Source organism: Podarcis bocagei (genome assembly GCF_964188305.1).
Source record: "Podarcis bocagei genome assembly, chromosome: 1".
Lineage (NCBI taxonomy): Eukaryota > Metazoa > Chordata > Lepidosauria > Squamata > Lacertidae > Podarcis > Podarcis bocagei.
The window spans coordinates 55,026,643-55,053,675 of NC_138125.1; the positions used below are offsets into that span (position 1 = coordinate 55,026,643).

Sequence of the window (27,033 nt, forward strand, 5' to 3'; positions counted from 1 at the left end):
TAACACTTAGCTTTCTGAGAAGACACGACATGTTGCACTGTGCAATTGTTCTTAAAAATAAAAAGTGTTTCATCCGGTCCTCTGCTGTAACTTGAAGCAAGTGCTTCTGATTCTTCTTGGTAAATGATGACTCTTCCCAGTCCCTATGGCAGCTTTCTTTGATACAATTGTTATTGTTAGTCATCAGAAAGCCATGGTGTGAGAAATCGCCTCAGCTTCTTGCCACTATTACTATATCACCATGAAAACCTTTGAATTGAAGGGCCAGTTATAGATACAATTCACTGAAAATAATAATTGAAACTAATAGGCAGTGGCGTAGCGTGGGGGGTGCAGGGGGGGCCTGCCGCACCGGGCGCAACATCTGGGGGTTAGGGTTAGGGGGCGCAAATCCACGGGTTAGGAGGCGCAAATCCACGGGTTAGGGGGTGCAAATTACTTGCCTTGCCCCGGGTGCTGACAACCCACACTACGCCACTGCTAATAGGCACCGCTTTTTGAATGAGAGATAATTTAAGAAATTAATAAAGGTAAATAAATACTGCGTCTTGGAAAGAAAGACTCACCTGGGAGTACATTCCATGGAATTAAACGGGACTTATTTCTGACACGCATTAGATTGCACTGCAAGAGTAGTTTTTATTCCATTAGCAAACCAGTGACCAAATTGTGTTTAAAAAGAATGTTTTGCTTCTTATGATTATTGGGAATGATCCAGCTTTTAAGGATGAATTGGAATGCATTTCAGCTGCCATGGTCTTGGTTTCTTAGTTCATGAATGAAAGCCATAGCAGTTTCACTCTGAAATTCGAAATTCATATACAATCTGTATACTCGCCCCACTTTTGATCCTCAGCAGCTGGTATTTGGAGGCCCACAGCCAATGGAGGTATGACATAGCTATCGTGGCTTGATAGCCTATACAGTGGTACTTCGGGTTACAGACGCTTCAGGTTACAGACTCCGGTAATCCAGAAATAGTACCTCGGGTTAAGAACTCCTGCTTCAGGATAGAAATCGCGTGGCGGTGGTGCAGCAGCAGTGGGAGGCCCCATTAGCTAAAGTAGTACCTCAGGTTAAGAGCAGTTTCAGTTTAAGAACGGACCTCCAGAACGAATTAAGTTCTTAACCTGAGGTACCACTGTACTCCATTAGCCTAATCCTCTTTTAAGACCATCTAAATTTGTGGCAATCAATACAATTGTGGGAATTAACTCTGAAAGGTAATATGGGTTGTGTGAAGAAGTACTTTAGTTTGTTATGAAGAGGGAGAGAAAAACTTCTCCTAATCCACTTTCTCTACACCATGCATAATTAGCCACACGTGAAGGAGATTTAAGGTTTACTTGATTTTTTTCTCCTAATTAAATCATGTCATCATAAATATCACTTAGTCTTCAAGTAACTTGAGCTCTACATTAGCAGTGCAACCCTATATATGTCTACTCAGAAGTTCAGTGGGTTTTACTCCTAGACAACCATTTCCAGAGTGATAGCAGCAAAAGTAACAAAGAATTGTGTGGCACTTCAGAATCTAACTACAGGCTCATCCACATTTCCCTTTGTCCTGCAGTTGCTTCCATTTGTTCTGTGATTTTTAGACATGGGTCCAAAAGGGGTTTATTTTGTCCCACCACTTTCCCAGGAAATCCTGCTACTTACTGCTGAATCAGAATAAATGTCAATCTGCAGAAAACCCAATTGACGTTTGTTCCAGTTCAGCAGTAAACAGCGGGTTCTCCCAGGGAAGATGGTCAGAGAAAAGAAAAACCTCTCAGAAAAACCTCTCATTGGACAATGGAAGTGTATATGTGCCCAATTTTGCAGAACAGGTTTTCATGGACAAGAGTTCTCTTCATCAGATGCAGAACTCTTGCCGAGTGCTACTCAAGCTATCTGATGTGTTCAACTGGCAATTCCTGCCCCCCAGTGTGCCAGGGACTGGCGCCTTATTTGGTCCCTGAAGTGTCCCATCCAACCTGGACTGCAGTGGAGCCACTGTGGACCAGCAGCCAATGGCTTGTGGACTTGCACTGCTCCATGGATAACCATTTTGAGTATACTTCCAGTCCATGAAAGCTTATGTCCAACAACATCTAATATCGAGCCATTCATTTTTAAACAATAATTCAAGAATACAGTCTCGTCAATTTACAAGGAATGTGATGCAGAACATCTGACTGACCTTTGAAAAGACAGAAGACTGCTATTGCTAGTGGTGATGTGTTTGAGATTATTCCATGGTCAGCTTTAAACTTAATTATCTTCTGCCTTGCTGGTCTCTAGAAAGGGAGATCAACAAAATGGCTTGCGTTGCTTGGCTTCAACACAAATAATGGTAATATCATCACTTACTTGGCACCTGGATTATGGAAGCACTGGACTAGGTAATGCCGATGGTACCTTTGCCTCATCTTTTTGCCTTGTTGTCTCACTGTTCATCATCCCGAAAATTCAACTCACTGATGGAAATGCACCAGTGATGCACCTTACTAAATGCTAGCCAGACTCAATTATTGACAGTATATGGAGAACACTGCCAGGTGTGTCCAAGTGTAAACATGGGAAAATATCAGGTGTTCAACTGATTAAATTATCAAGGCCACATGGCTAGCCTTAAATAATCAGAAATTATATAAAGAAAACAAATACAGGAGTTTGAGACATTAAAAGCTTGCGTGGCTATGTAGACTCAGCTTCTTTTCCTTGCATGCATATTTGTGTGAGAAGCAGCATGTCTATCTGTGCCGAAGAGTCTTCATTCCTCTGATTTTTACTCAGAAGTGTGGGTGAGTGGTGTTCAACCCAGTCTGGAGTGACTTGTACTCTTCCTAAAAGGGATCAGATCTGAAACTTGGAGGTGTTTATTGAGCCAGGGTTGTCACCAGAAGATCAGGTAGCCTCAGTGGCTTGAAGTACCTTTTATCAGCTTTGTCCGATAAACCAACTGCGACCATTCATGAATGGCCAAGCCATAGTTACCCACGCTCTGATAACAACCTCTTTGGACATTTGCAATGAGTTACATGTAATGTTACCTTTGAAAATGGCTGCAAGATTGCTACCTCAGAGTGAGCATTTCAGTCATATTATACCAGTCCTTAGTCAGATGTTATGGCTCCAAGTCCACTTCTGGACCCGTTTTAAAAACTTGTCCTTAAAAGTCCTAAAGAGGGTAAGACCATCTTCTACCACAAAAACCAGCCAAATTGTAAGATTTTCTTCAGAAGCCCTACTCCAATGAGCCCCACCAAGCATAGTGAGGTGAATGGCCATGGCCATTATTAGAGGTATTTCAGAGGGCACTTGCCTCAGGTTTTGGACTCTGAATATCCTTTTTTATATATAAAAAAATTTTATTGGTTTTTCACAGTTTTTATAAACACAAACAATACACAATACAAACAAACAAACACACGAGCAAACATGTATAATTTCGTATCCCTTTTTCTTAAACCTTACTTCGCCGACTTCCCCATACCTCCCCTTTCTACATCCCAATTTCCAAAATTATTTCAGCAAATCCTAACACTTGGTTTTATCAAATTTTTCCCTTATTCTTTTCTTTTACTTAATCTTTTACAGCTATAGTCCCCTTTTTTTCCTAAAACCACGACATTTTAGCACTCATTAATTTTACAATGTTTCTTAGGATAAACTTTAAATTTCTTCCAATCTTCTTCCGCCGTCTCTTTCCCCTGATCACGGATTCTGCCGGTCATTTCAGCCAGTCCCATATAGTCTATCACCTTCATCTGCCATTCTTCCAGAGTGGGTAGATCTTGAGTCTTCCAATGCTTTGCGATGAGTACTCTTGCTGCTGTGGTGGCATACATAAAAAAGTTCTATCTTTCTTTGACACCAATTGGCCGACAATGCCCAAGAGAAAGGCCTCTGGTTTCTTAGGAAAGGTACATTTAAGTACCTTCTTCATTTCATTATATATCATTTCCCAGAAAGCCTTAATCTTCGGGCACGTCCACCAAAGGTGATAAAAAGTACCTTCAGTTTCTTTACATTTCCAACACTTATTATCAGGCAAATGGTAGATTTTTGCTAGCTTGACTGGGGTCATGTACCACCTATAAATCATTTTCATAATATTTTCCTTTAAGGCATTACATGCCATAAATTTCAAACCGGTGGTCCACAACTGTTCCCAGTCAGCAAACATAATGTTATGACCAATGTCTTGTGCCCACTTAATCATGGCTGATTTAACTGTTTCATCTTGTGTATTCCATCTCAGCAACAAGTTATACATTCTAGACAAATTCTTAGCATTGGGTTCTAACAATTCTGTTTCTAATTTTGATTTCTCCACCTGGAAGCCAATTTTCCTGTCTTGTTTATAAACCTCCATTATTTGATAATAATGGAGCCAATCTCGTACTTTGGTCTTCAATTTCTCATGACTCTGTAATTTCAATTTATCACCCTCTTGTTCCAAAATTTCCCAATATTTTGGCCATTTAGCCTCCATATTGAGTTTTTTCACAGCTTTAGCCTCCATTGGCGACAGCCATCTTGGAGTTTTATTTTCCAACAAATCTTTATATCTGGTCCAGACATTGTGGACTCTGAATATCCTATGCCTTCCTCCTACCTTAAAAAAAACACAAAACTTTTATAAACTTGTTTACAGGGCAGCTGGGTGCACTGCAAATCACAGTGCTGATGGGACACCCACCATCTTTATTTGCAGAAATCTCAATCCACAACCTGTGTACTAGGCCTGGAAATTTTACATCCAAGTGTGGAACTAGACCACTACAAGTAACTCTGGCGCAGTGTTTCCCACTTTGTAGCTTAACTTTATTTTAGGAAAGTAGGACTCTAGGAAGTTTTTACGGAGCCAAGCCATTGGCCCATCTAACCCTGACTGATAGCAGCTGTCCAAGGTTTGGGACCTTAGGTAGATTCCTGGTCCTACCTTTGTTGAGTTTTGAATCAGGGGCCTTCTGCATGCAACAGAAAAGCTATGACCCTTCCTTGGTGTAAAACATTGCTTATCTAAATGACAACTCCCCCCAACCCTGAAAATTAAGTTCAGAGCTGAAAACTAACTGTGAAAACACCAGTGAATGTTACTGGTAAGTGAGGGATTATCCAGTATACCTGAAGGAGCTTCTCCACCCCCATCATTCTGCCCAGACACTGAGGTTCAGTGCCAAGGGCCTTCTGGCGGTTCCCTCACTGCAAGAAGTGAAGTTACAGGGAACCAGGCAGAGGACCTTCTCAGTAGTGGCGCCTGCCCTGTGGAACGCCCTCCCACCAGATGTCAAAGGAAAAAACTACTAGACTTTTAGAAGACATCTGAAGGCAGCCCTGTTTAGGGAAGCTGTTAATATCTTAAGTACTATCGTATTTTAATATTTTGTTGGAAGCCGTCCAGAGTGGCTGGGGAAACCCAGCCAGATGGGCAGGGTATAAATAACAAATTATTATATATTATTATTATTATTCCAACCTAGAAGCCAAAAAAGGAAAATCCAGAGAAGGCAGCTGCTCAAGAGCTATAATCAGTGTGGAAGAGCAACAAAGACCTATTCTACATGGCTTTCCATAGTTCTGGTGTGTATCTATCTGACAAGAACATCTAGTGGATTACACACAAAAAAGGACTTATGGCCAGGAATGCGATGCTATTGCAAAACAATCAAATGCCATCTTCAGACTGCAATCATAGAATCGGCCACAGCATCTTAGTGAAACAAGAAGTGATGGTGCTTCTTTGCTTTGCATTGTTCAGACCACCGAGGGAGAACTTTGTCCTTTCAAGTTGGGTCCTGTGTTTGCTAAAGATACGGGCCACCTGAAGAAGATCCAGAGGAAAGCAATGAAGAGGCAAAGAGGATTAGAGCTGCAATTAAAGGTTCAAGGATCTATCTATCTTTAGCCTAGTGTGACATAGCTGCCATCATATATCACAAGATCTGCTCTTGCAATATATACCGGTGGCTTTATACTATTTGCAGATTATAATACTATTTGAACTATTTATGGTTTGTTATGGGGGGGGGTAGCAGTTATCCCTTGTTTCCCAATGCAGTATACACTTCAACTTTAAAAAAAAAATACTGAAAAAGGAAGAACTATATGTTTATTTGTGGTTGAAAGGACCTATACCGGCTAGGTTTAAAAATCCTGGTCACCTCCACCTCTTGTGTGTAAACCACAGAAACTACCATCCCTGGTGTTGTAAAGGCGGTTGGCTGTTGCTATGTATGCATGTACAATTTCCTTTACAGGAACCCTGTCCTACACAAGGTGCCAAGGTAAGGAATGTGTGGCCCTCCAGATATTTGCTGAATTGAAACTCCCCGCATTCCTTGCCACTGGCTATGCTGAATGGGACTGAGAGTCCAATAGTATTTGAAGGGCCACTGGCAAACCACCATGGGGTAAGTTATCCGTCACATAGTCTTGTCCATCTGGGTGCATGTGGAGAACTGTTGTGTTGTAATGGCTAGAGTGCCAGTTTAAGGCCAAGGAGACCCACCTCTCCACCCAGCTGTGAAGTTCACTTGTGCCAGTCACCGTCTTGCAGCCACTGTTGTGAGGATGAAATGGGAATGGGAAGGACCATGTGGGCCACACCTGAACCCCCATGGAGGAAGGTCAGGATAAATGGAATCAATAAACAAGTGTATGTGCAGAGTAGCTGCATCTTCCCCCTTGCTCAGATATTTAACTGCTAGAGACCTAAGGTAGGAAACTAAAATCTGATGAACACTTGTATACACTGGCAATATTTTCTAAAGGCATTCCAAAAATATTGCTCCCCCACTGCAAGGGACAAGAGAGATAAAATAAGCAGAGTGGTCTACTAGGAGCAGGGTCAGAAAATAGGAACTATCTCTGGTGAACATGGACTGGTGGGGCACGTTGGTTATGCTCATCCAAGTTCTCTTGAGTGCTGATATGTTCTATGGCTGCAGCATTAACCCCACCTTGATTTCCTATGGAAGGAGGCCACTGGAGGCTTCTTGGTGTTTTGTAATATCTGCATTTATTTCTAAATATACAAGTTGAGCATAGATGGAGTCACAGCTTAAACAATAGGCAGCCCAAGTCCACTGTTTCCCACATCAGATCTCCAACACCCTAAGATGCTTCCAGCATCCAAACTCAATACTCTGTTTGTTTCCCTCTGTCTCACTCAAGCTATAGTTTGTTGTTCATTTCATACACAGGCATCTAAGACCTCTGCCTGGCTAGATTGTGTATGTGGGGTTTTTTTCGGGGGTGTCTCTGCAGATTAGTTATCTTTTCTGACCATCACCTAGCCTTTTTAGCTTCCATGGAGACAGAACACTGGGGCAGCATAGGCTATCAACACTCCTCGGTCAAGCCCAGTATTGCCTCATACCAATAGCCCTACTTACAGAAACTGATAGGAGACCCACAACAATCTGAATTAGTATTTGGTAGGTATGCATGAACTGTGTTTCAGGGAAATTTACCTGCTGTTACTAATCTCCTTTGATAAGCTTCCAAGCAACACTGGGGCTTCTGCGAATGCAGTTTGAAAACAACAGACACCTTAAAATTGAATTAGTGTTTGAGATGCAACCTAGACCGCAGCTCATAAAGTCATATATTCTTGCCACACAGAAAGGCTTCTGATGGCAGGGGAGCTATGAACCTGCAGCCACCTGCCAGAGTTTCATTTATTAGTTCTGTAATTGACAAGAGTTTATGGGTGAAAATCCCAAGCATTGCTACTGGGACTGATCATAGTTTGGGTTGATTTCGGATATGAACAATTTGGCAGCACTCAATCATTACTGTTTTTTCTTTATGCAGGAAGTGGGATAGCAGCTCTCCTCCAAGACTTCTAACACTCTGTAATCAAGTGGGCAAGCCCCCTTTCCTCCGCCCCCATTGTAGGAGGGAGTGGTTTTCATTGGGACTGTTGTGTATAGTGAGGAAAGGGTTAAATACTCCCTGCTCTTTACAGCATTCCCGATCATGGTTGTCCCTTTCTACAATGGGGAGGGTATAGAAGCAATGCTATTTGGAAAGGAAAGTGTTAAAGCTTGAAGAAAGCTTCCACTTGGTTCCAATGAGAAAACATTTTCAAGCTAAATTGGTTTCATGTTATTATTATTGAATTTGTATCCCACCCTTCCTCCAAAGGAGCCCAGGGTGGCAAGCATATCAATACTAAAACAATATAATGAAAATGTCTAAGAAGAGGAGATTGCTGATGTTGTCTAAATTCCCATGCGGGGCAGGGGGCATTTTTGCAGCTGAGAAGGGAAGTGTTAATCCTCCCCTCAAGAATGCATGTGCTTAAAAAAATGTAGATATGTAGGAATGTGTGTGTTTGTGTACAAACGACTGTGGGGGGGGGGGGAGCTTCACCCACATTTTTCATTAGGCCCAGCCAGTGCTTTTTTCTGGGGGGACCCAGGGGGAAGCATACCCCTAAACATTTTGTGAATCTAAGTTTGCCCTCATTGAGAGGCAGTATTTCAATACTGAGTAGGAAAATGAGAGTACCCCTAAACATGTTTTCAGAAAAAAAGCACTGGCCCTAGCCACCACTGTCATAAAGCCTTTGTCTCACTGCCCCACAGTCTGGCAGGTGAGGTGGCTCTCAATTTAATCCCAACTGCATTTTGTGTGTCTCAGTAAAACAACCTCTCTGCTTTCTCCTAAATATTTATCTGCGAGAGTTCGTGCTGTTAGACCCAGGAATGTCCTGAGATGGAAGAGGGATATGGAGCTGGGCCCAGCATTTTTTTCCTTCTTCTTCTTCTGGCAGATTACTTCCAAATAAAACATTTGCAGATATAAATATTAGAGAATTGGGAAAGGGAGCCACATCTGTCATCTGCTATACCCAGTTCAGTTTAAAACTCCGAATTATAGAGAGGCTTTAAAATAAAAATGAAACAATACAAGAAGCCTGCAAGCTCCAACACAAGCTCAGATCCGCCAGAAAGATGAATGTGAACCACCGAGTAGAAACATGCTACCTTTTATGGAAGAAAATTTTGCTGTGGTTGGCCTTGTTGAAATGATTTTTTAAAAAAGAAAAGAAAAGAACAACAACTCATATTAGGCCTTTGCCCCATTGTTAGTGAGCTGGTGGAAAGGTCTCTAGTTGCAAATTACCATAGCTTTGTGTTTCCATCTTCGACCAAAACCACAGTAATGTATGGTGAAGGCTTTCATAGTAGTGCTGGTATTTTCTTTAGATTAAAAGAAATAACAAGAAAAACTGAAGAAAAAAATTCCCTTGGTAACTTTCAGTTCTGTTTGAAATCACCCTAGCTCATGCTTTTGGTGCTCAGTTTTCAGGCTGAAAGTAGTAGCTCTAAAGAGATTTGGGTTGTTGTTCGGGTTGTTGTTGTTGTTTATCGGAGACTGGATGACTCTGAGTCATCGGTTTAAATACTGGACAATGGAAAATAACACTGTTATCCTTCACTCAAGCAGTATGTCAGCTGTGGAAATGCAATGCCCTATAAGAGCTCATCCACTTGACCCATATTTTGATGGCATTATGTATCGATTAATTCCACTCGATCTGAGAGCTTTGCTTGTTGTTCCAGTCTTACCCACTTAAGGGTGGCACCTCAGAAATAAACAGGGTTCACTCAAAACGGCATTAATGTAGAAGGGCACCCCTCTCTTTAGTGTTGTCCTCTTTGGGGCAGACATTTCTGGTGTCCCACCACCTGCATCAGGCCTGGGAGAATGTTATGTACTGAGTTGAATAGGATCCAAAATGCAGCAGTCTGATTGGTCCTAGAACAATAGGCTCCAGCATGCAGCCACCCAATCCAGCTCCAGGTGGAAGTGAATCCACGACCTGATTGGCCTACAGGAGAATCCCAGAATTAGCCAATCACGTGGGGCCCATTGTATAAATAATGTATATAAAGCAGACATTCTGGGGGAACTTCCATTCCTCCTCACCACTATGAGCTGAATAAAGAGCATGAAATCCACTCTCGACTCCAGGTATATTTCAGAGAAATACCACATCGACTCTTAAGAGGACTTCAGAGGGGCAGGGTTATCCCCTCATCCAGCCGTAATAGTGAAATGGAGAGGTTTCATATCTCAATGGCAGAGATCAAATACCCCATGCATCACATGTTGCTTCTGAGACATTCATACATCCTTACTGCTCTTGCCCTTCTATTTGCATCAGTGTTTGAAGGAGCAAGGCTCTCCGGAGTTGCTGCAATGAAGGTTCAATACTTTTGTACTTAAGAAAGTCAAACTGTGGAGTTTGTTTAGGATTCTAGGTCATTGATCAGAATGCTGAGATTACTAGTCAGATAAATTAGTCTGGGAGCAAACTAGAGATTATGTACTAATGAAAACCATCAGCCTGCGTATGCCTCCAGAGAACAGAATAAATATGTTCCTGACAGAGAGTACGGCTAGTGAGTTATGATGGAGATGGAGAAATTGCTAAAACTGTTGGCCCAGCTGCAGTAACAAAAGCACAAGCCAGATGTAAAGTATTTTAAAGAAGAAGAGAATAAGAACTGGAAGAGGTTCTGAAAAAACACCAGAGAACTGAGGTCAGTGGGATTCTTCCATTGGCCCTTTCACACATATCAACCAGTTTGTAAAATCTCTCTTCAGAACATTTCCCCCCCAGTTCTAAAAAATAACAGTCAAATATATAAATTAACAAAAGGCAGATGTTGAGACACTGGATGTAAGACCTATACAGTGGTACCTTGGGTTACATACGCTTCAGGTTACAGACGCTTCAGGTTACAGACGCTTCAGGTTACAGACTTTGTTAACCCAGAAATAGCACCTCGAGTTAAGAACTTTGCTTCAGGATGAGAACAGAAATCATGCTCTGGCGGCGCAGCGGCAGCGGGAGGCCCCATTAGCTAAAGTGGTGCTTCAGGTTGAGAACAGTTTCAGGTTAAGAACAGACCTCCAGAACGAATTAAGTACTTAACCCAAGGTACCACTCTTCTCTTTGGGAAGGCAAGAGAAGAAGGCAGGAGCACACATCTATAATTTGCTTGTTTCAGGCAGAGCAGGTTGTCGATTGTCAAGAATGACACAGCCGGGCATTAATTTGCACATAGGTCACTGTACCTGTGAGCACATTTGTGCACTTTCATCCGCACATGAACACTTTCAGTTTTATGTCTCCAGAATCTATCTCAATGCTTTCCATCCACACTAGTGATTGGCACTTGATGGGATGTTTTCATGTTGTCTGTAGTTGTCCCCTTCCCTCAATGATTACTTCCTCCCACACCATAAGCTCCAGAAATTTGAGATCCTTTTTGCTTTGAATGTAGGTATTTGTTTGCAGGTGTGCACATACCCTTTAAAACAAAACAAAACAAAAAAACCAGCAAACAAATCAGAAGATTCACTCAATAAAGACTGAATACAGTCTAACCTCATGGATAAAAAAGGTAAAGGACCCCTGACAGTTAAATCCAGTCGTGAATGACTCTGGGGTTGCGGCACTCATCTCACTTTACTGGCCGAAGGAGCTGAGGTTTGTCCACGGAAAGTTTTTCCAGGTCATGTGCCCAGCATGACTAAGCTGCTTCTGGCGAAACCAGAGCAGTGCACGGAAACACCGTTTACGTTCCCGCCAGAGTGGTACTTATTTATCTACTTGCACTTTGACATGTTTTCAAACTGCTAGGTTGGCAGGAGCTGGGACCGAGCAATGGGAGCTCACCCTGCCACGGGGATTCGAACCGCCAACCTTCTGACTGGCAAGCCCTAGGCTCTGTGGTTTAGACCACAGTGCCACCCGCATCCCTATGAAACATAGGTGTTCACAAAATGGTACAGTCATGACTATTTGTGACATCACTAATAACGTCACAGGTAATATACAGTAAGTGTCTATGGCCATCCTTCAGACAACAGTGTTCCATTCTACAATTGCAATAGCAATGGGTGAGCTGTCTGGAGGAAGCACTACTTTTACAGCATGCTAAAATATAGAAAATATTCTCTAATAATATGTGAATGGTTGCAACAAAAGTATACCCTCAAGGAAATACATACAGACTACCACTGCACCAAGCAAGCAACAAGTGCACATTTGTGGCACTAGACAGTGATGGTGCAGAATGCCTCCTATTATTTTTATTGTCACCATCAATTGGACAGCAATAATGCAGAAAAGCTTCAGACTATTGCATAAAGGGGGGGGGAGAATAAGCATTAGAGAAGATTTGATCCATTTTCTATTTTTGTTAGAGGTCTTAAGCAAGGCAAACCTTCCGGGCTGGTCATATTGATTCCCACATACCACCTGTCTCTGATTCCGTGGGTACACTCTTCAAAGGATTGTTGTAGTCCCACACAAAATTGCATTCTCTAACCCACATGGCAATTCATTTCATAGCAGAAGCTCAATGGATGACCTACCATGACCCGGGTCAGGTGGAGCATCTCACAGCATAAAGAGATGGGGCCAAATCAGGGCGTGAGATCTTTCCAGATGCATGACCACAAATAGCCAAAGAGGAAGTCCAAGAAGGCAGCTGGTCCCTGGAGACTTTGGCCATTGGGTCAGAAGACTCAAAGCAGAAGAAGAGTCTTCTACATCCTCCCTGTTTATTGTTCCACTCTAGTCAACTCAAAGTTGCAAAAGTATTCCACTTGCTATCTTACTGAGAGACAGAGAGACAAAGAGACAGAGTAGGTTTCTAACAAGTCACTACAGTTACTACTAAATGAAGATTTTTATCCAACTTAGACCATCCTTCAGGACTACTGGAGGATGAACATCAAAACTAAGATGTTAAGAACAACCAGTGAAAAGGGGGGCAATGGGGGAAGTTGTTTTTTTGTAACCATCTGCAAGCCTTCTTTACACAGTTTACACAAAACCCTTCTGCTCCGAGCCTGTTACATTAAGAGGGAGCGTGGGCTTTGCCAGAACACCTGGAATGACTCATTATTTAAACAGAGGCATGGCATCTTTTTCAGCATGAAAAGAGTAAGATGTCACATCAGGGCATGCTTCAGGTCAGAAGGACTTGTGATGCTCAGCTTGGTAAATATTATTGTTATGTGAAGATGAAAAATGTCATTGAAGAAGGGCAAGTTATTATTACAGCCCTGTTTACAAATCCACGAAAAGGACTCTTTTGCTGTGTTTCAAGCCTACAACAGCTTATGCTTTCAAAATGAAAATAAAAGAATGAAGCAAACAAGGAATAAACAAACAAGGACTCTTTCTTTCTGCTACAGTTATGCAAAAAGTACAACACTGAGTAGCCTCGGAAGGGCATCCAGTGTACATTCCCAGTGTCACATTCGATGACTGGGGCTCAAGACTTTTCTTTTGCTCATGGTGACACTCAGAAGCTGCGTCAGGTTTTTTGGCACTTCCAGTATCCCCCACCAGAGCAAATGGCTCATTTGGCTTAGGGATGACCCTGTGCATATCCCACAAAAAAATACTTTTGCTCATTCCCTCAGCAGAAGAAAGTCCAGGGCAGCTCTCGAGAGGCAATTCCATTGTGAGAACAGAATATTTCCAGCATGGAGTACTTTTGCAATATCAGTGTATGAACAAGCATACAAATAGAGTAAGCAGGAATGCAGAGTGGAAATGCTAGACCTAACACACCTGCCACCACCAATTAGCCAAAGCCACAGCAACCCCTGGCGGCAGCACCAGCAGCAGCACCAGACTTTCTTGCTAGCAAGCTCCAGAAACTCACACTTTTCGGACAAATGAAAAGGGTTCCCTTTCTCCGGCTGATCAAATATGATCCCTGGGGTTCTTTTGCTCCCATACAGGCAGGCAAACTCAACACCCCTAGTAGCTTGCCCTAGACTTTTTCAAGACCCTGAGAAACCCAGGGTGTGAATGCTTATTTGTGGCCTCTCTTCCTTTGCTTCTTGGTGGGACTGTCCTGTAGTGTCAGTGCTGCGATGGGCCCTTCTGCGTGTGAGGCCTGGGGCAACTGCCTCCACTACTTCAAAGGACCTGTAGTGGCTTCTTTTTTCAATTACAAAGTGCAGTTTGATGGCTCATTACAGACCAGGCCACCCCAAGGCCAAGAAGTTATCAAAGAGAATATTTATAACATTGGCAGTCACCATTAATGGTCTGCAATAGTCAGCCAACAGACATGACTGCAAAGACATGAGGGTTCCCTGGACGTTATCGTAAACAAATCTTGAGATAAAGTTGTTGATTCAAGCAAGCACAGGTTAAACAAACTTGATCCAATGATAATCTCAGCTAGTGGCAGCCATGTGGAAAAGCCAGCTCATGCTGACATTATCACATGGCAGCCTGTGCAGGATTCAGGCCAGCTGGCGCTCACACTGACAAAAACAAAACCTTGACCCAACTTGATCTGACTTCTTTACATGCCTGTGGGTTCTTATGGTGTAGCTGATGCATCTGCATGTCCTTGGACCTTGAGTGATTTCTTCCTGTAGCTGCCACAGCTTGAGTTGGTCATCAGAGAAAGACCTTATTCTCAACTACATAGTTCATAGTTAAACATTCAATGTGGTTGGGTGTTTTTTTTTACATCTAGATAGAATAGTCAGATTCCACATAGCTCACACCATCCATATAACTTCACCGAACTGCGTATCTGTCTCAAGTGAGGAATTAAAAACTACCAAACTTTTCCTTTTTGCTTCCCAGGTGCCAAAGAACACATACATCTATTTGATGCTAGGACTACGCACAACTGCCCTTGGCTCAGAAAGCAGCAGGAAATGGATCTGCGTCATTCTGCACGAGGCAGCTGGTCACTCAGTCCTTCTGCATACAGGGATAGGGAGAAGCAAGAGTAATCTTTCTGCAGGCCAAGGAAGGGACAGGGAAAGAAATAACATAGCGGGGGGTAAGTATACATTGCAGAATACATCTGCAAGAAAATGACAAAATAGTGCTGTAATTGCAGTGCAAAGAGATATAATTTTCTCCACCCTGCACCCCTGTTAGTATGTGCTGCACAGCACAGATGTCTCCAAATGGACCACTTGCCAGCACAGTTTAATTGTGGTAACATCCTGGATGATGGATATCAAATGGGAAGGAATTTATAGCTTTGGTTATAAAAAAATAAATAGATCACAGTTCAAGGATAGTGTTCCTTCTTAGCAAGGAAGATAGTTTGTTATCTCTTTCATTATCTTCATATAGGGGGGCATATTTGAGGATGGGAACCATGATCTGGATTTCTTTTCAGAGAATAAGATAATAAATCCAGATATTACAAGAAGATAAAGGTTGGGGGGGGGGACAGAAAGTTAGCATTCAAGTGGTATTCAGGTGAATATTCTCTTGCTCAGACCCACAGGAATTCTTGTACTATAGAATACCAGAGAGTTTTGGTTTTTGCTTGTTCTTTAAAAATCCAGTTTCCTTTTTGCCCCTTTGAAGTTGTTCCAATGTCTGGGCTGAAAGTTCAGCTTCACTTGGAACAGGGTCACGATACTTGGGTTGGAGCCCCCATATTCACCCGATGAGACTAGGATTTGGAGTTGGAGAAGTAATTGCTCCCAGAGCCAGCTCCAGGAGTACTAAATGGGAAGAATGTGGGCAAGAGGAATGGGAAGAATTGTGCCAGAACCTCTGCAGGTTGAGGAGGTTGTGCTACCTTCCTCTGACTTCAAGGGATCCATCTCAGAAGCCCTACTGGAACCACAGTCTCCCCTACCCTCAGTTAGAGTCAACAAGGCCTAAAGTAAGCAAGGCTCCTTTAAATGAAGATGTTTTATTTATGGAAGACGGAGCTGGTGTCTCAGCGCTGCAGCTGGAACCACAGTCTCCCCTACCCTCAGTTAGAGTCAACAAGGCCTAAAGTAAGCAAGGCCCCTTTAAATGAAGATGTTTTATTTATGGAAGACGGAGCTGGTGTCTCAGTGCTGCAGCTGGAACCACAGTCTCCCCTACCCTCACAGCGCTACTGGAACCACAGTCTCCCCTACCCTCAGTTAGAGTCAACAAGGCCTAAAGTAAGCAAGGCCCCTTTAAATGAAGATGTTTTATTTATGGAAGACGGAGCTGGTGTCTCAGCGCTGCAGCTGCTACTTAAGGTTCAGTCTGAGAATGCCTGTTGCTGAAACAACATTTGAGCTCTGCTTTTATGTAAATTCTAATTTGAGTCCTGCATGGAGCTGTCCAGGGTACTAACCAAGTCTCGTCTCATCTCTGTATTGAGACCATTGCTCAAAATGGAACCAAAACTGTCTCCAAGGTGAGAGTCCATCAGAAATACACAAGGAGGAACTGTATTTACAAACAAGTGAGCAATTCATATGCGAGATTATTCCCAGGGAGTTGCCCCAAATAAGGTGATGTATTGCAATTTAATCTGTGACCCGGATTGTTGTTTATAGGCACTTAATATCAATACACGTTGGCTTTATGTGACTCCTTGACTAGGCCTTAACACTGGGTAGTCAAGTTACATGATGGTTGGAGAAGATAGCTCAGCCTTATTCCACTCTCTAGCAAGCTAGCCACAAGTGGAAAACAACAGTACCATTTTTGGGAAGACTAGTTGATAGACATCCTTTGTGCAAGTTCTTTAAAAGACCTTAGGACCTGTGAGACAGCAAGAGTGAGGCCTTTGTTTCGGAGGCTCTGTGAGTTAAGAACATCAGGGGTTCTGGAGATATAATGTAGAATAGTAGATCTGCCTGCTTGTTCGAGTGTCTAAGCTGTGCCTCTACATGTATGCAAGCTGTATATTTAGAAATAAAGTCAAATATTACACAGAGCATCATCAATGTCCAATCAATCAATCTTCTGAACAAAGCCTGCACCCTTGGGGACTTCTTGCTGCTCAGAGAAGAGGGTTGCATGAAACAAAATGTTCATACCAGACTCATTTGCTATCAGTTCCCTCAAGAGATGACAAAATACAAATAAAAGAGAAAGAGGAATCATGTGCTTTCTGCAGCTTTCTGTTTTCTGAGGCGTGCTCTGATTATTATCATTCTGCTCAGCTTGTTGATCCAATAAACTTTGCTTTGCCTGGAATCTGCGCAAGGGTTACTGGAATAAGAAGGCAAAAAATAAAACAAATATACAGAAAAATAATGTGCAAGCTCCCTGGAAACCAGACCGAGACATAGTGACCCAAGTCTCTTAATGGCAAGGGAACATGGAGGGAAAGGGAAGAGGTGATATATTGTCAGTAGGAAAGATTCTATAAATATCAGGAAAGGCAAAGTACGGAACATAGAGACACAGCATCAAACATCTTTTGTATTAGGCCCCAGAACTTCGCAAATCACCTCACACAAGTGCTCTTAATGAAGCAATTGGTAGAAAAAGCTTCTGCCTGGAAATCCAGTTGCTTGACGCAAAAGCTTGCAACACAGTTATTGAAAAGGCCTTTGCTACAAGGCCAATCTTTGTGGTGTTGTGTTTTGGAGTTTGTTTTTAAAAAATAATTCCCAAATATGCAGGGTCATGGGAAGATTTACTCAGCTGACTTGAAAAGCACACACCAACATGTTTCTGCCTATGAAAAAGAAGCTCAGAAAATGCTTCTGGCAAGCACAGAAGAATAAAGACAAATAAGAGGGGAATTTTTCATTTAACTATGAGAGCGCCTGCAGATGAGCAAAATTGAATTTTTCTATCTACCTTCTCTAATCACTGAACAACTTGGTGGTCAAGCACTTCATTCTGGTCTGGCTAAAGGCACTGTTATCACCTACAGGTGGAATTGAGCACAAAAGGACACTTTTGGCTGGTGCCTTAATAGTCATGTATGCTAAAAGTGCACTCCATTGCAAAGGCATCCACGTACATCCACATTATGAAACAACATCCACCTATAGCATCAGGGGTGCCAACGTGGGCCAGATTGTGGGTGCCCAGCGGTGCATGATGGAATGTGACGGCATGACATCACGTTGCACTGTGGTAACATGACGTCACATCGTGCGTGCCACAGTGGCACCTGGGAACCGCGGAAATCACATCTGAGCCCCCATGAGACCTCAGACACCTCACAGGGCATCCAACGTGACTTCTGGTGGCATTGGAAGTCATGTCAGAGGGCTTGTGAGGCCTCAGACGCCACCTCCATGCAACCTTGAGTGCTTCACAAGGCACTGGAAGTTGCATCGGAGGCCTCGCAAGGCCTCAGAGGTGGTTTCCGAGGCCTCACAAGCCCTCTGACACGACTTCCGATGCCACCAGAAGTCACATCGGATGCCCTGTGGTGTGGGTGCCAAGCACCCACAACAATTTTTTGTGGGTGCTCAGGCCCCCAGGGTCCCTTATAGTTGGTGCCAGTGTATAACATTATACATCACACATGTAATGATCTCAGACAGGCAAGCAAGCCTCAATAAGAATTAATGACTCTCCAACAGTTTTATGGTACTTTTATTTACAAAATCACTTCCAGAGTGCAGCTTCTAGCCTGCTCTCATTGAAGGAGTTGGTCAGTCTGAATCTCTGCCCCTCTCACAGCAGGAAGGACGCCCGATTCCTGCCCTTCCACTCTTGCCCTTCCATTGCACTCTGACCTTGTCCAGTCTCCGAGAACGGGGACTGAGAGGTTGGACTTCCCCCTCCCCACTTCCACTAGACACACTCTCCATCCTCTGCCTCTCTGATGGTTGCCTAGCAACACTCTGACTGCCTCCTAACTCTCCCCCTGCTTGAGAGCTATCTGTGTCTGTGACTTCTTCATGAAGGGGGATCGAGCTCCCCCTTCCTGGCTCTGTCAGCCAGTTTTCGTCTGCAGAGCTGGCCTCTCTCTCACTTGGCTTAATTTCTGAGTCTGACTCTCCCCTTGCGCTCGGTTGAGCCACATCCCTGACAACACACATGGCACACAGGTTGGAATCTTGCCAGTTCTCTTCATTGGTCTGGATCTGTGGAACTCCTTGCCAGGGGAGGTCAATTTGCCCTCTCCCCAGACTTTTTGTTATTTAAGGCATTTCCTTCCCAGCAAGCTTTTCACCTGCCAGTGTGAAGAGTTTTTACTCAACTGCTCTCTTGTTGGCAGCACTTGCATCTCCTCAATGTTTTAGTAGTTTATTGATTCATGTTTGTGTGCAGGTTGTCTCTATGCGTGTGTATGTGAAGTAGTTTTAAGGCATAATCCTATACTGAAGATACCATAGGATTTTGCACACTCCTGCTGCACTCTTGGAACACTATGTGCCACCATCTTAAAAGATACTCCAGAAGATCTATTCTGCCATCTCCTGGAGCCTCTTAGCAGATCTCAGGAACTGCCTTTCAAGGGGGCATGGTTTGCAATAGATTTTTTTGTATTCCTTTTCTTCAATATGCACAGATTCTCTTTTCTTGAGACATCCAATATCACTCATGATGTACAGATTACACTGCCTAACATATAGCCTTTCACCACCATTAGACATGGAGTCTGACAATACGTCATTGTCCCCACCCCCCTCCCAAAAAAAAGTTCACTTGCAATAAATATGTGGACGAGCCACCAGTCAAAATGGGCAATACTGGGCTGGGGAGATAGTCTGCTTTTGTATAAATCAGCTTATGATGTCCACTTAAGCATGCAAGAGCACAGATGTTTCTTAAGACTTCAAGGAGAAATTAATTTATGAGCATTACCCACAAAGTACAAGTCACCCATTCTACTATGAAAATTATTTTCACAGAATGTTCCTATTTTTTGCAACATTGAACAGAAAAGTACAGTACATCGTGGGATCAATATGGGAGGCAGGGCATTCAGATTTATTTCCTGCTCTGATTCACAACTGCTTGATGAACAAATACAGCAAAATAGCCAAACAAGTTCCTATACCTGGAACTTAGAGCAGGAAACGTAACAAGTTCTAAACTGAGGACTGACATTTCCTAGCCTAGCTTTCACCAAACTCACTATTTTTTCCCCAGAGGTTCAAATTCTCCATACCACCAATTTCATGAGGACTTTCCCCAGGAGACTTACTACTTGATTCTACTGACTATGGGTGCTTCCAGGCAACCTGCTTACTGACCATTCATCCTGATTTGTTTCTAGGGAGAATACACAATGCCAGCTATTTATTGAGCATTCACTCGTATTTCTCTGTAGGGAGGTTAGACAATGTAGTAGGGGCACCATCTCCTAGGGGCTGAGCCCCTTTGGGCCCCCCAATATTTGGAGGAGGGGGCCAGGGGGCCCCCAAGTCCAAAGGTGGCAGGAAGCAACCCTAGGCCAGTGGCGGCAGCAGCAGCAGCATGGCTTCAAGGCCAAGCCACCCTGCTCGGCTCCACCCCTGGCTCCTCTGCCAGTGTGGTGTAGTGGTTAAGAGCGGTGGACTCGTAATCTGGTGAACCGGGTTCGCGTCTCCACTCCTCCACATGCAGCTGCTGGGTGACCTTGGGCTAGTCACACTTCTCTGAAGTCTCTCAGCCCCACTCACCTCACAGAGTGTTTGTTGTGAGGGAGGAAGGGAAAGGAGAATGTTAGCCGCTTTGAGACTCCTTAGGGTAGTGATAAAGCGGGATATCAAATCCAAACTCTTCTCCTCTTTTTCTTCTCCGACGTCCCAACATCAAACGCACGACGCCACGCCCTGCACATTGCTGCCCCTCCATTCTTCTTCTGAATGTGACACCTATGCAATGTTGCATCAAAGCAGGTGTTCTCTTACACTTCCCAGTACATGCTTCTTTTACTTCCCTTATTTCAAAAAGAGAAGTGGATTGGTTTTGCAAGACTACAACTATAATTGCAGGTCCTGGTATGTGATTGAATCCCACCTCAGAATAGCAGCAATCTGTATAAACTAGAACTGGGTCTAGGCATATTATGGGTTTCAAAGGTGAGCATGATTTTCATCTGCAGACCTATGCACATAACCACTGGAATAATGCCACTGTATTTAATGAGAATTACTTTTTCGGTGTTGAGCTCTTGGTCTGTGCAACAAACAGAATTAACATCATCTTTCTCTAACCACTTGAGCTAAAGAAAAATATATAGCTTTTAAGCTGATCACACACAGAGACGACCCTGTACTTCTTTTTACAGACATGGTAGCATACACACCAGGCAGTTCATTTCTAGTTATTGCCCCATATTACATTTCCTTCTAGCTGAGTCACACTGGATATTTTAAGCAAAGCTCTGTGCTGCAGGCCAACTTGAAAACATTTGAAAAAAAGACAGTCAGGTCACTCCTGAGGCAGGAGAGCAGCCGGCCCCTTGATGGGAATGGATGTGCAAGAAAGGGATTGTTATGGAAACATCACTTGCACGTTCTGTAACAGCACCAGAGTGATAAAGAGAGAACACATTTTAATTAACTGCCTTCAACATATTCCCGATAACCACTGCTTGTACACACAGTGCAGAACAACATAGCAAGGCTGATGATACTTCAAACTGAGAAACAAAATGTCGTAAGATTGGACAAGAAATTAAGTTGTGAGAGGCATCCTTTTCCCAGTGGGCAATCTAGCATCACACAGGGCACACAACCCCTATGACAGAGCCACGTAGCTGCTCTGGGCATGTGCAGACAATTCGATTCTGCTCTCAGCTGTGCTGGTGTAAATTAGGAGGCATTCAGTTTCTGATGTAGAGTTCCCCATTGTAAATGGATGGGTGTGTGGAGGAATGCATAATGGTAAGGGGGGGGGGGAATGACTTCTCTTTTATTTGTTCACACACACACACACACACACACACACACACACTTTATTGCAACATGACGGTGAAGCATAGGCTCACGTTTAACGAAAGCAATACAGTGAGAAGCTGAAGAAAATGCTGGAAGTGGACAAAATAAATACTTTGTTATAATCCTTTTCAGGTAATTTTAGCTGATGGTTTTTTCTGCCCTAGGCTGTGTGGAGGTGTGAAAATAAATGGAACCCAAAGAATTGGGGGCAGAGGGAGGGAAGAGAATTTGGGGAAAATGTTCAGGGTGTTAGAATTTTCCTCAGTAATTTATTGTATGAGGTGGTTAATGTTAGCAAAGTCACTTTACTGAGCAAACTTGAACAAAAGGTGTCTAATTTGAGAAGAAATGTACACAGGTTTGGTTTTGCTTAAGTCGGGTCTTGTACATAGCAGGGAGCTGTTAAACTAACCATACAGGGGGAAAGTTCCCTTAGAACTACACAGCCTATTTAATAAATAAAGGAATAATAAATAGTAGGCAATAGAAAATAGGCTGATTTCAACAGATATTAGATTATGCCTGATACAACAAAATAATACCTTTAGGCTATATTTAATAAATAATAATAATAATAATAATAATAATAATAATAATAATAATAATAATAATAATAATAATTTATTTCTACCCTGCCCATCTGGATGGGTTTCTCCTGCCACAACTTCTCTCCCAGAACAAATTAACTAGTAATGACAGGTGTTGGCATGGTAATGCCTTGCATGCCATATGATTTGGTCCTGTTCCAAAGGTGCAGTCTTTCAATCCTAGGTTAGGCAACCGCCTAAACGTGGTCCTGGTCACCTCCTTGAGATTTACAGATGCCAAAGTACTATCAAATGATGTCCTGGTCCTTTGGAACTTGTCACAGGGGCAATATAACTGGCTGCTAAGGGCACTCATGATGTGCCCTTACACCTAACACTTCAGTACTAGGTCTACCACCCCCAGCCCCAAATCATACAGTGGGCAGAAGTAATGACTCAACTAGCAGCCTAGGAGAAGGTGACCTTCTACAAGAAAAATGGGAAATTTTCCAATACATAGACTCCATATACAGATCTATTTGCATAAATAAATGAACATTCAGTTGGTCTGGACCACCAGCCATTCCAAATAAATGCATGCACTGAAAATATTGCTTTGTTTTCTTATGTTTTACTTACCTGTATGTAGTCTCCTTTTAATTATTTCTCTTCAAAAATCCATAGAAACCTATAAATAAACAAGTTGCAGGACATTTGTGGGATAGGAAGTCAGCTCCTTTATGCTCCTTCTTAGCTCCCCCGCCCCCCACTATTCTGGGGTCCTGGAGCCAATTTGGTCAAAGGCAATGTATGTGTTGCTGTTAAGCTCTCTCTGAATGGAGGAACAGAGGTAAACATTGCAGTGCAAGTTCTTGGCTCAATGGGCCCCAAATTGGTCTGATCTTTGCAATGGTTGCCTTTGGCACCTGCTAGTGTGAGCCATGCTATTAACATGTTCTCCCGTTCCAAAACACCATCTTGAATTTTGGGCACTCCCATTCCCTAATGTTTGCTACAGAGTGTGTCTGTAGAGTATCGGGGTATGGTTGCTTCTTTCAGGCTGCAGACACACTACGCCTTTAAAGTGCATACAAAACACATTTCTGCCCCCTCAAAGAATTCTGGGCACTGTAGTTCACCCCTCACAGAGTTACAGTTCCCAGCAACCCTTGACAAACTACAGAGTGCTCATAATTCTTTGATGAAGGAATTGTGATTCAAACATGCTTTACAGGTATGGTGTATATACTTAGGTTCCAAATGAGCCTGCTGTCTTTCCTTTCCTCTCTCTCAGTACCTGGTAGATTTTAAAAATCACTTTTCAGAAGCCTTGCTAACTATAGGAGCAGGATGGCCTGACCACAACTGTCCTATCAGGAGTTTGTCTTTCTATGCATGGATATCTTGACCTTTTTACATTACACCCAACTGGGGCATCATGACAATGATGGAAAGGATGACTCAGATGCTGTGAAGTGTAGCGTACAATGTACATAACATGTTATGAAAGAACACAGTGTATGTTGTTTCCTTTTATTTCCCTCCCACCTTCAATTTTCTCCTCCTCCCAGCCTGTTTGCTTTTGTCTCTGGGAGAGAAGCTGAGTCATTTCCCAGCTGAGGCTCTGCTCACTGATGTGCCTTCTATGATACCAATGCTTTGGATGATGAAGGGCTAAAGGGAAGTATCCAGAGTGTTCCCTCGTCATGTCTCCCATCACAGCTGAAATCAAGCAATTATGTATTCCACCCTTTCCCTGCACAGAAGAAAACGAAAAGCCTGCAGATATCACAGTTTCTGCCTGCAAACGATGTGGGCGTCGAGAAGGAACAAGCAAACAAATTCACATATTGTGGGCAGCGTTATTACAACCGGATCTTTATGCAAGCAAATTATTTCATTAGAAAAGCAGATCCTGAACTCTTTTAAGTTTCGGTTCTTTCAAACCCATTCTTAACTGACAAGCAGAAACAGCAATGGGGATGGCAACACATGGGTATGTTTTGTTACGCCTCTCTGCAGTTCTTCCTTAGGCCAAGAAGCAATGAAAAATTGTTCCCGTACTTTAATGAGCTTGATCAGAAGTAACTTCAGTGAACCAGTTCTTGACAATGGAGGAAAGTGCTCAACCACAATGAATTGTTGTCTTAAATTTTAGTGCTTAATTGTGAACTTCAATAATGAAATCAGGAACTGGAAGCACCTGGGAGGTAAGAGTATTAAGGGTCAAATGACATGTTACATGTGGGATCTGTAAATGGACCTCCCATTGTTGTTTATAAGTGCAAAGAGATAGTTATCACCCCTGGATGAGCCATAAGCCTCTGATTCCCAGTTTTCTCTCTTTAAAAAAGTCCCTTGCTCTTGCACAGCCTGAGATTTGAGGCAAAGAGTTGCATCCAAAGGAGCACTGAGTAACCATCCTGTCACCACAAGTATTTCCACGTGTGCAATGGGACTTTCCCCTTCTTGCTCCCTGTGCCCCCTAAAACCAGTGATGGAGGAAGGGGGTGCGGTCCCCCCCAGGTGTCATCACTGGGGTGTGTGTGACAAAATGACAAAAAAATGAGTTGTTGTTTTTTTAAAAACTTTTCATAAAACTTTTTAGTTCAGTCAACAAACGTAATGAAACGTGGCTGGCACTGGGCACTACACTGCAGGGGCTGGCACAGCGGGGCCTGCAGCGTGCCCGAGCCACGCGTCTGTCCTGGCAGCATGGGGCTTGCATCTACCCACCACCTCTCCCTCAGCTGCCCTACAAGCTGAGGGGGAGGCAGTGAAGAGGCTCCATGCAGTGCACCCCAGCCCCATGGCTGGCTCGCCCTGCCCCCAGCTGCAGGACGCCCGTGCTGCACCAGGCATCTGACCGGCTAGCTGCACCGCTGCCTAAAACTGTTCTAGCAATATGTGCAGGGGAAGAAGAGGGGGAAACTCCTGTTGCAACAGTGGAAATCCTTGCACTGATGGGGCACATTGGTTGGATACCACCCTAAACATGCAGATTCTCAGGGGTTGAATAACTCCAAATCCTTCAACATTTCTCCAAGGAAAATAGGGACATCCTAAGGAAAAGTTTCAGGATCCAATCAGGCCCAGGTGTATGGGGATTTTTCTCCCTAGTCAGCTGGTAGCTCGAAGTTAAGCATTAAAAGCATTTAAATAATAATAATAATAACATGTTTCAGAAACATGGAATAAAGTACTTTTGGTAAAGCCTTGAAGTACATTTCTGTGTAAATTGCTTAGAGCTTAAGTATTGTCTTTCCCTTTTTTAAGAGAACCAAACCAAATATTTAGAGCTATGATGCCTTGAAGAAGAAGAAAACTATACAGAAAAGGGGGGGGGAGCAAACTAAATAGACTGAATTAAACTTGTTGAAGTAACAGGGCTTCAGCCTTTGCCTCCCCAGTTCAAATATCTGTGTCTACAGCAGAGGCAAGAAGCTGAGATCAGCATGACTTTATAAACAAGTGTTAAAGTTGTAGTGTGATTCAGGTTTTCAATATGAATTGCCTATATGGCACTATTAATGCATAAAGCACTGACGTTTTGCTCATGTTCACACTGGGGGAAAGTAGGAGCTGATGCTTACCCTGCGGGGGGGAACAGTGTCATTGTGAACACACATTTCAAAGCACATTTTAAATAAAGCAGCATTTGAAGGTACACTTGTTTCCCCTGACTTTTAAGTAAATTCTCCTTCATTCCTTTCCTGTTACATCGTTTCTTCTTTCCTGTCCTTGTCCGCTAGATTGTAAATCTGACAAAACAATTGCATTGCATTTTAATGATTGCCGGACATCTTGTTTGGGAAATGCTTTGGAAATAACCCATTATGGGAATAGTAATGGTTAGAATGCCCTGTTGTGCCTTTCTCTGTACCCCAAAGCATTTCAAGTATTACAGGCACGAAGAGAGCATGTCCACTTTCCTCTTCCTGAGCACCTGACTGCCAAGGCATCTCTGTTCCATAAAAATGCATCAATACCCAGCTTGCCAGGTGAGCTCTAAGTGACATGAGCAGCAGGATGTGCTAATAGAAAGTGGATTAAATCCTAAGAAAAAATAATACTGTACTACACTCCCTGCTGCCCCAAAAGAGGAACCCTTTGAGGCACAGGAGCTGCTTTTGTTCCTTTCACCAACTCAGCAAAGGCCCCCTGTATGTCAGGTAGTTACAAACCAACTCAATTGGCCAATTTATTTCCTCTGAGACTCTGTGGTTTCCATTTGCCATTAAAGAAAATAAAAAGAGAGGGGGGGAATGAGAGAGAGGCAGCGAGCACATGGGGCTGTATGTATGCACTTAAGTGCATAGAGGTATCACATTCTTCACAATCTGCCCCAGAATCTGATGGAGGTATTAAGCTGGTAAGCTGTAAGCTCAAGAATGGAGTTGGGATAGACGAACAGGCAAGGTAGAAACAAGTGGATGAAAGAGGGTTCCTATGTCCTGCAATAGGATGGGAGAGAGCTCTTGTGCTCCTCTGGGTTCCCATAGGCATCTCTGGCCGCTGTGAGGGCAAGATGTGGGACTAGATGTGCATCCCTCTCTATGAGTTGGGGGCTGAGCTTCTGAAGTGGGGAGGCTGCAAACGCCAGACTAGGACCTGGGAGACCAGAGTCCAAATCTCCACTCAGTTCCCTGAGGGACCTGAGTCTGGTTGCAGTCTCTCAGGGTTGCTGTGAGGACAAATTGGGGAGAAGGAGAACCATGTATGCTACTTGCAGGAAAGGTGGGGTCTAAATGTAGTAATAAAGAAGTAAGAAGATGTAAAGATACAGCTGCAAAGGATCCATATTTATATCCTGGCAGAGAGCCACTGCTTTCTACAAGATGAGTCAAAGCACTTGTCTTGTAGGTGTTTCCAT

At 43.2% G+C, this 27,033-nt stretch overlaps 1 protein-coding gene across 3 annotated transcripts; it reads left to right on the forward strand.

Moving 5' to 3' along the window:
• The first annotated feature begins 780 nt into the window (after positions 1 to 780).
• On the forward strand, positions 781 to 25,810 carry LOC308584370 (uncharacterized protein). 3 transcript variants are annotated; one of them, XR_014006787.1, is made up of 4 exons: positions 781 to 889; positions 5,475 to 5,875; positions 14,642 to 14,843; positions 25,437 to 25,810. XR_014006787.1 is itself a non-coding variant. In XM_081189102.1 (4 exons), exons 1-4 carry the CDS (start codon positions 884 to 886, stop codon positions 25,463 to 25,465), a joined length of 360 nt encoding a protein of 119 aa, XP_081045228.1. In that variant the 5' UTR covers positions 781 to 883; the 3' UTR covers positions 25,466 to 25,810. The 3 variants fall into 3 exon arrangements, 1 of the variants encoding a protein (XP_081045228.1); XM_081189102.1 differs by having other exon boundaries at positions 5,753 to 5,875; XR_014006788.1 differs by lacking the exons at positions 14,642 to 14,843; positions 25,437 to 25,810 and having other exon boundaries at positions 5,475 to 6,660.
• Positions 25,811 to 27,033: the final 1,223 nt, after the last annotated feature.

What these genes read in the sequence shown, in the direction of transcription:
- LOC308584370 (XM_081189102.1), top strand. An exon ending in GATTAGAGCTGCAATTAAAG is followed by an intron (nt 5,876 to 14,641) that starts GTTCAAGGATCT and finishes TTTGCTTCCCAG; the next exon opens with GTGCCAAAGAACACATACAT. An exon ending in AAGAAATAACATAGCGGGGG is followed by an intron (nt 14,844 to 25,436) that starts GTAAGTATACAT and finishes CCCTTTTTTAAG; the next exon opens with AGAACCAAACCAAATATTTA.